This window comes from Ailuropoda melanoleuca, chromosome 5 (genome assembly GCF_002007445.2).
Source record: "Ailuropoda melanoleuca isolate Jingjing chromosome 5, ASM200744v2, whole genome shotgun sequence".
Classification (NCBI taxonomy): domain Eukaryota; kingdom Metazoa; phylum Chordata; class Mammalia; order Carnivora; family Ursidae; genus Ailuropoda; species Ailuropoda melanoleuca.
In genome coordinates this window covers 50,091,003-50,100,964 of record NC_048222.1, presented here as the reverse complement: position 1 = coordinate 50,100,964, position 9,962 = coordinate 50,091,003, and the positions used below count along the sequence as shown (strand labels likewise).

General features: G+C 33.1%; 1 protein-coding gene across 6 annotated transcripts in view; it reads right to left on the bottom strand.

Moving 5' to 3' along the window:
• Nucleotides 1-81: 81 nt before the first annotated feature.
• The window catches only part of ZNF280D (zinc finger protein 280D), a 136,808-nt gene continuing 126,927 nt past the window's right edge, over nt 82-9,962 (bottom strand). For 3 of the 6 annotated variants that reach the window (XM_034660936.1, XM_034660934.1, XM_034660935.1), the window contains exons 21-22: nt 6,284-6,339; nt 96-3,236 (exon numbers count right to left, since the gene is read on the bottom strand). In XM_034660936.1, the coding sequence (XP_034516827.1) occupies nt 2,612-3,236; nt 6,284-6,339 (681 nt within the window). In that variant the 3' untranslated portion in view covers nt 96-2,611. Of the gene's footprint in view, nt 3,237-6,283; nt 6,340-9,962 lie in introns of all 6 variants that reach the window. The other 3 variants (XM_034660937.1, XM_034660933.1, XM_034660938.1) reach the window with 2 other exon arrangements.

The window sequence follows — 9,962 nt, the reverse complement described above, 5'->3', positions numbered from 1 at the left end:
AAAAAAAAAAGTATATCCCACAAAATGAATATAATGCTTCTTATTGTCATTGAACTACACTTAGAATCAATCATAATTTTACTGTTAGGTAACAGGGAACTATTATACACTAAGGCACCTTGGTAGGTAGTTCTTAGGCAAACAGTCACTAGAGTGCATTACTGGCTCTCACTGTCATATTAGGTAGTCTAAGCACTCTAAAGCAGGCACAGGCAAACCACAATCCATGGGCCAAACATTCTTGTTTTGTAAATAAAGTTTTATTGGAACACAAACAGGCTATCATTTACATTGCATCTACAACTGCTTTCGAACTACAAGGAAGAGTTGAATAATTGTGACCACATGGCCCACAATTATTTACTATCTGGTCCTACACAGAAAAAGTTTGCTGACCGCTGTCCTAAAGCACTGTTACTCAAAGGTTTGGTGTGCACACCTGAACTGTTTGTTCCTGAACGGAAATGACATGAGATGGTGTGAGAACGTAAACCAATTATGTTAACCAAGTACAATGGTTATTTCAACTACACTTTTGTTTTCATTGCCAGGCTTTCTCAATAAAGGACTTACAGTCTGGTACAGGTTCCTTTCCTCATAGTGGCTAGGTATCAACAGCTCATTAATTAGCTACTTTGAATACCACTACTCTACAGGTATATAGCCACAGCAGAAGGAACTCCCCAGAGCTCTAAGGGATAACAGTGTCCCTTAGGGACTTATCTTGGCACAGGGGTTTTGTAGCATTAGGTGGCAGGTTTGGTAACTAATTAAATAGGATTTAGAAAATGGTCTTTACATAGACTTTCCTCTACTCTTTGCTCTTCCTAAGATTGAAATTACTCCAAAACTCTTGTCTGCTATAGATTTATGTTTCAACAAGGTGAAGTATAAAAGCTAACGTCCTTCCCACCCTATCTTTTCTTGATGGCAGGAAAGATGAAAATATTTGACCCTCCAAAAACAACTTTTCAAGAAAGCAAGTCAATAATGTAATTTGCCTATTTAGCCTCTTTAATTTGCTGAACAGATAGAAGACTATAATAGTAAATTATATTTCTCTTGAAGTAAAAGAATTTTTTAAAGTAAATCTATTCTCTGCAAACATTAACAGTATTTTTCCCTGTACTTTAAGTTTAAAATAAATCATGCATCAATTAAAGAATACAGAATGAAATCCTACCGCTAACTTTAACATGAAATTTCCTTGAACAAGTACACAATTTCTAAAGGCGCCAAAGGTAATCCAACTCAAGCAGTTTTCTGAAAAATAAAATTATTCAGGGACAGATTTTTATTGCAAATATTTACTCAAAAACTACTATATACAGCAGAGTTTTAATAGCCGTTTAAAACATTTAACATTCAGTGAAACAAAATTTAAGAATTCGAAGCACATTTTAAGAAGTAAAAATGTAGCATTTTAAATAAATTTTTTAGTACTTTAAAGCAAACTACTGTTATTCGTACTATTTATTTCTATATCTATAATTTTCTAGATGATAAAAAAAACAACTGAAAAATCAATGTAGCAGCCATTTTATGGATAAAATAGGATATGGATAAATTAGGCTAAGTATCCCAAACCAATTTCTTACATCACTGCTTTAGGTCCCATTTGAAGTTCCTATTTTACAATTAAAGAAAAAGTCACGTAAACATGGCGATGCGCCAGGACATGTGTTCAGTTTACTGCTTTACAATATCTACATTATACCACACTTTGGTTTGGCTTCCAGACCATTTTTATGGGTCTATTTCTAAAGGTCATTAAAACAATATTAAAAGCATAATAGCTACAGGAGTTTCAACAATGGGTTTCTATTTTATACAACTAGCACATCAAGGATTTCTGCACAGCTTACACACTGACAAAAAGCACAAATATAAATTTATATCTTAATAATTTCACTTTCACTGAAAGTTTAATTAAGGTAAGCTTACAGCCTGGCAGGCTAACACTTGTATGGTGGTACACAGATTCAAATATTCTGTTTACATGCTTCTGACAGTCTGGAATGTTATATTAAATCCAAAATTAATTTTATGTGCATCCAAATTCTCATTAGATCAATTAATTTAGCACTCTAAGCATGCTCCATTTACCAGCATCATACTCAAAATGAAGCCTTCATTAACAATGCCTATCAGTCATTATTTTAAATCAATTACTCCCAAAAGGTATGTGGTTTCCAAATCTCTTCCTTTAAGTTAACTGAAAAGAATACATAAGTAAGAAGAACTTTTAGCTTAGGACTGATGGAAGTTTCAAAAGCTTTATTATTATAATTAATATTCTAATAATCAATTCATACTGGCCACCAAGTTCTCCTCACAAAGTGTTAAATGAGACTTTTCCATTGCAAACTTAACTTTCGCTAAAATCCTGTTAATGTTTTAAAGGCTTCTTGGAAATCCGTAGAAATCATGCTATCACCGGTGAATTGATTTCTTTAGGAACCTGGGTTGAACATACAGGTAAGGTGTATATGAATGACTTCCTTCACATTTTTCTCTTTCGGAACTCTACATAACAGCACCACTGAGCTCACCTGATAGCACTGTTCCAAATGTTCTTACGGCTGGTACACTAAACTTAGACTAATAAATTTCAACTTCTTTCTTTTTCATCTGCCAGGTCTACTGTTGTCTCTGTTGTGCTAGGGCTATTTTCTCCAGGAACACTGTCAGTTTGATCGGACACTACTTCATCAGTCTTGGCTGAAGGATCACCACTACCTTTCTGAAGGATCCCTGTGGCTTCATACTCAAGCACCTCTGATGGAGTCAAAGGTTCTAAATGAACACTGCCCTGCTCACTAACATCAGAACCAACAGATTCAGATTCATCTCTTTTTCTCAAAAACTGATCAATGCTAACATCACCAGATGTTAACCGCAAATCCTTAATATTCTTCGAAGAAAACCTAGTTTCACTGGAGTTGCAATCTTCAATCTGATCACATGAAATTATGTTTCCTGAACTTGCACACATCTTCAACTCTGTTTTCTGACAAATGTGCTCTATTTGTTTTTTCTTTTCTACTTTATCTGCATCAATATTTGAATCATGACGGAAGATATTCTTTAACCCAGTTTTCTGGTCTTCGAGACAGGTATCATTTTCCTTATTTGAAACTGTTATGCTTTCTTCACTATTTGTTGCTAATGAGCCTTCAGATGAATTTGTATCACATCCATTTTTTTCTTCCTCTGAAGAAGCTTTATCTTGTTTACTGAAAAAATAAAGCCATTTATTATCTATTTCTTCAGAACACAATGTATTTGAACGCTATTGAAATAAAGACATGCTCTTTAAAAAAGAAAAAAAAAAAGGTCAAGGTACATTCACCAAAAAGGAATAAAAATAATCCAGGTCCCAAGTCTTTGCCATGTACAATTTAGGAGTGGCCATTTTCTTAGGCAAGAGAGTGAGAAACTCCAGAGTCAGATGTTAAAAGGAGACCTGGGGAATCTATTCAAACTGGTTTTAGTCCTGGTAATCATTACTTTGATCTGTTCACACCATTGCCTGTCTTTAGTTGAAATTTAAGTATTCTTACTAATTTGTATAAGTACTTTAAGTAAGAAGTGAATATATTTGGGAAAAAAGCATTTTTAAATGATTTATATATCCTCTTAGAATGTCTTACCCTATGCAAAATCAAATAAGCATTATTTCTCTAATTTTTAATAATTTACCTTAAAAAAACAAACACATGCCTGAAAAACATATGTAAATATATAACATGCATACATACATAAATATATGTTTGTATACACAAATGTTTATGTGTATATGAGTATGTCTGTGTATTTCCTATTACTCTGGCATGTTAACAGAAACTATACAGTGAATCATAAAACATTAGAAACAGAAGACTTTTTAAAAGAGGATCTCTAGCTCCTTATCTAGATGTTACAATACTTATTTTACTAAAAATATATTTAATGCTTATAGATATCTTATTTCTTCTATTAATCCACCTGGAATTTGGACTTTCTCTGAATGAACTGACAAAATATCAAAGCAATATTATCAAATAATATCAATATTACCAAATAGTCATTTATTATTTACTAACTAATATAAGTAAATTAAGTCTGCTATTTATTTTGTTCTGATCTGTCTTTAGACTATTCTTGGGCCAATACCACCTAGTCTTACCAATTATAAATTAACACGTACTTTATTAAACAGAGGAAATCACCTACTATCCACTACTTTTCCCCCTAAGTTTAACAGTTTAAAAATGTAAAAGACATTTGTACAAGGATGTTCATAAAAACAATGTATAAATAGCAAATGCAGGGGCGCCTGGATGGCTCAGTTGGTTAAGCAGCTGCCTTTGGCTCAGGTCATTATCCCGGGGTCCTGGGATCAAGCCCTGCATCGGGCTCCCTGTTCAGTGGGGAGCCTGCTTCTCCCTCTCCCTCTGCCTTCCACTTCCCCTGCTTGTGCTTTCTTTCTCTCTCTCTGTCAAATAAATAAATAAAATATTTAAAAAAATAGCAAATACAGAAGGGCACCTGAGTGGTTCAGTCAAATATCTGCCTTGGTCTCAAGTCATGATCCCCAGGTCCTGGGATTGAGCCCCATGTCGGGCTCCCTGCTCAGCCGGGAGTCTGCCTCTCCCTCTGTCTGCCATTCTCCCCTACTTGTGCTCGCTCTCTTGCTTGCTTTCTCTCTCAATAAATAAAATCTTAAAAAAAATAATAAATAGTGAATACAAAAAGAACCTAATATCTAACAAGAGAGCAATGATTTAATAAATTATGGTAGTGAATAGAAAAATATGACTCTTCTTTTAAACATCACTGGTGTCCAAACCAAATCCCGTTAGGATTTTTTTAACTAAATGTTCATTATTAAGCTATAAATTAATTTGGAAAATGGCCTATCATGCATTAGTTATTAATTATTTTCGATCACAGCAAGTTTTCATTTTTCTTCATTTAGACCCTGAACATTTCTCATTTTTGTTATTGTGAATTTACTCTTTTGTCCATTATATTTTGTAATCACATGTTATTGGTACACTGTAAGATTCATATTTTTATACCAAGCCACCTTAATTAATACTCTAATTAATTTCATTCTTAGCTTATTTTCTTGGATTTTATAGGTCAATTATACCATGTGAAAACAATTACAATATTTTCCTCGTTTAAATTTATATAATTTTTAAAATTATTTTTGTTCAGATCTTATTGAACTACAATGTACAGAAAATGTTAAATTATAGAGAGGCGACTAGTCTGCTTTTCTAACTCCTCCGTTGAATTTTTGTTAACCACTGCTCCTGTCCCGAAATTCTAAGTAAGAAAGGGCTAGATCATTTTTCTAGTGAAGTCTAAGAGATATCTTCATAAGGCCTTATTCCATAATTTTCTTTTCATGGGCAATAGATTAATTAATCTCATTCAGTTAACAAGCACCCTACACCTTGTGCTGTATAGCTGTATATAAGATGCACAGCATAAAGACAGACATGGGGAAATTACTTAATTTAAAAGACAAAATAAAATCATCTTTATCTGGAATTAAGTTCTAATTAGAATGCTAGATTCTCTTTTGCTAAGGTAAGGTAAAAACAGAGAGGGAAGCAAACCATAAGAGATTTTTAACTATAGGGAAAAAACTGAGGGTTGATAGAGGGAATTCAATGGGGAGATGGCATAAATAGATGGGCATTAAGGAGGGCACTTGTTATGAACAGCATTGGGTGTTATATGCAAGTGATGAATTACTAAATTCCACCCGTGAAACTAATACTATGCTATATGTTAACTAACTTGAATTTAAATAAAATATTGAAAGAAAAAAAAATGTCTTGTGGTCTTTAGTGTTGATCAGAGCACTAAATTTTTTAAAGCCAATCCCTGCAGTATGAAAGTTTTAGGTTAAGGTCCCACCACAGAAGTAGCTTTATAAAGCTTTTGAAAATACTTTAGAAAAAAAGATTTTAAGATTACCTGTTTGCAAAAATTCTCCCCATCTTGTAACTTGTAGGATCTTGTAATTGTTTTCATTTAATAGGGGCAATTAAAATCTGTTAACATTTTATTTACTAGTAAATACTTTTAAAAATTTAACAAGTATAAGATGTTAAAAGGATGTTTAAAAGATTTAAAAACTCAGGATCTGCAGTATAGTTTTATCAAAATTTCAAATTTTTCTTTTAATTAAAACTCAAATAACAAATAAAATAAAATAATGCAGCTCAAGTATCAGCTTTTTATATACTTGATTTCAAGAGATTCAGTTTTTCCTTATATTTACCTTTCAGAATTCGATGTTTCTGTTTCTCCTTCATCCATATTAGGTCTTGCAATTTCCTGAAATGATTAAGAATATGTTTCTTTTATATTCATGGTTAAACTTCAACCACTTTAATTATACTAAACTTTCTGGATTAAAGGAACTTAAGCGTGCAACCTAATATAGCAAAGAAATAGAAAAACAATTTATTAATCTAAAGTATGTACTATAATAATTCTCATAATTAAAAGCAGAATTTTTAGAAAATCTTAAAAAAAATACCTGTAAGAATTTCAGTGTACCAGAAGTTTCTGAATCAAGGTCATGAAGCAGTTATCCAATTATAACAATACCTGCTTTTCTTAGACTCTGTGTAAAATGTGCACTATAATTACAATTATTTGAATAGAAAACTAGTAAAACACAATGTGAATTTGAATAACAAGTTGTATCCAAAGTATTTTATATACACATATTAAATACAAACACTTATATGCAACACATCTGAAATTATGATTTCATATTTGGAGTCATGTTAACCCTTCCATTGTCAAACCAAGTAATATGAGATGATAGACAAATTAAATATTTTGCTTACTTGAAATGCTGTATAGGGAGAAAAGAATACAGTAAAACTTCAGTGAGCCAGAGGCCAGCCAAACAGTTTGTAACAATTACCAATTATTAAGCACATATGATGCATGAGGTACTATGTTAAGAGCTTTACACTATCTCATTTAATCCTCATATTACACATTCTCAACTCCATTTTTATAATAGGAAATACAACTATGTAGGTTAAATAGAAAACGCCAGGCAATAACCACAATAAGTGGTGAAGACTCAAATCCAGGTCTAGCTCTTAACTACTACAGTGATTGACTGAGGCCTGTGAAATTGATAATGGTGTATTAATCACATACGTTTGTTTTTTTTACTCTCCTAAAACCCTGCTAAAACGAGGCAAAGACATAAAACATTTTCATCCATAAAGACCAAGAAATCACCAAAGCATGCTAATTGTCAATGAGATGTCGATAAAATTTTAGATGGAAAGTGGCTGGAGAAGTAGAAGTTGACCTTGCAACATGGAGGAAGTTACAACTCAATACCTGAGTAGGTAAGTGCAAGGAGAAGAGGATCAACTTGCCCAGAGAACTGTAGCAATCTGGTATTTGAAGGAATTCAGTACAAGACCCAGTATATGAAAAATAAAAATGAAGCACAAGGACGGCTGAGAAATCTAAATGCTCTTTCCCTAACTCACACAACAGACACCTATCCTTTCTTCTACCACAGAGGCTAAAGGTTAACTTTCTGAACTAGAGACAATTTAGACTTGTGAACACTAGGAATGGCAAAAGGAAGCCATGAATTACTGGGAGAAAACAGAAAAATTTAGTCAAAGTCCATAAACTGAATAAAGGTCCCCATAGTTCTCCCTGTCTGGCTCCCAGAATGCCAGCAGCTGGAGGAATCATTCTTCACCACAAACAGCTGGCATCTAGAAGATTCTTCTTTGGAGAAAATTATCAGCCTCGACAGACAAGGTTTCCCATAATGACCCTGAAAGCGTCCTCTTCACCGAAGAATCCGTCAGCTCAGCATCTGATTTTCCTATGGTGAAGTCTAAACAATCCCATACAGGTTGTGCAGGTTGTACAGAGCGCTAATCCACGAGGATTGCCTAACCTTCACATTATAATCCATGGCAGCTGTTCTCCAAGTGTGTTTCACAGACACCTCGGGCCTCCAAGACACTTTCAGGAGGCAGGTTAAATTAAAACTCTTGGTACAAAAGCAGTAGTGAGTAAACATGCTGGCATCTTAACATGAATCAAGGCAGTGGCATCAAACCAAAACTATACTAGTAATCACTGTATTCTTCACTGGCAAACACCAGCAGTAAAATTCACTTTATTAAATACCAGTCTTGGAGTTTGTATCTTTTGCATATTCTGTGTGATAAAAAAGGAAGTATGCATAAAGCACTGCTGTTGTGTACTGAAACACTTGGGTCTATGACTGAGTTGCAAGCTGAAATTTGACACAATTTTTTCACAGAACGTCATTTTTATTTTAAAGGATGGCTGTCAAACTATGAATATTTAGACTTGGTTATTTAGGAGATATTTTCTTGAAAACTGATAAAGTGAGCCTATCACATCAAAGAAAACTGATAGTGCTTATTGCCAGTAATAAAATTCAAACAAGTATTAAATTTTAAGAACACTTGTATTTACCATTGATTAGATTTATGCTAGTATTAATGAATGACTTGGTATTATACATAAAACATGTCAAAACTTGCAAGATCTATGTAACTCAGTGAACCAATATTTTCCAAATGACTAATCGATGTTATAAAATCATGCATGAATAAAAGATCCAATCAGACAGACCAATAGATTTTAATGTATCAAAGCATAAAAAGCTAGTGATAAGGAATGAGATTCTATATTGCAAAAAACCTTTAAGAAAACTTCCACTTGTCTATTTTTGATGTGGTATCAAAAAAAATTACAATTATTTGAAAAGATTATTGAAGTACTAGGTAAGGCTAGATATTCTTCATATATTTTGACCACAATAACATATCACTATCACAACAGACTGAAGCAGAAACATGAGAAACCAGTTTTCTTCTGCTTAACTAGACATTACAAAGACACGCAAAAGTATAAAATGATACCAGTGTTCTAACTAATCTTCTTGTTTTGGAAAATAGTTATTTTTCAGAAAAATATATTATTTATGTAACTATATAGTGGGTTTATTAGTTTGATTTTTAAGTTACAATTTTTTTAGATTTCATATTTTTAATTTCTAATATGGTAAATCTAGTATTTTTGAGAGTATATATAAATGGTACCCGTTGGAGTTCTGCAGTGGACAACCTGTATGACTATATAAGGCAGCCCTGTCCCCATTCAACAAGTTTTCAATGAACACTGTAGTGCTTTAGTCTTTCATGTATGGGCAGCCAAGGATCACCACGCCACTGAAAGCATCCTTTATTTTTTTAGAGGTTTTATTTATTATTTCTTTGAGAGTGAGAGAAAGAGCATGAACTAGAGGGAGAGGGAGAGAGAATCTGAAGCAGACTCTGTGCTGAGTACAGAGCCCAATGCAGGGCTCCATCTTATGACCATGAGATCATGACCTGAGCTGAAACCAACAGTCAGAGGCTTAACCGACTGAGCCACCCAGGCACCCCTGAAGACATCCTTTAACATCAGAAATAACAAAATATGAATAAAGAAAGGAACTAGGAGACATCAGAGACATTGCTGGGAACAAAAGGAAAAAAAATGTAATAAACATTTAATATCCCCAAAGAAGTATAAGATCCATTACATCCATTAAACAAGAACAAAAATTATGAAGAGAAAAATTGAAATAAAAATATTAAAGAGGCTTCAAAATTAAATATATGACAACTAAAGTAAGAAATTAAGTATAGAAAATCTTTTTAAAAAGATTGAATGAAAAAGACAAGATGGAAGGCAACAAAGAAAATACCATACACTTAGAGGAGTTAATGCAGGAAATAAAGTGTCACATCAATAGGAGGAGAGACAGAGAATGACAAAGAAAAGTGAAACTTTACCAAAGAAATAATACAAGAAAACTTGCCCCAAACATATATATCCAAATTATAAAGGCTTATTAAATGCCTACCATGATCAATGGAAAAAGG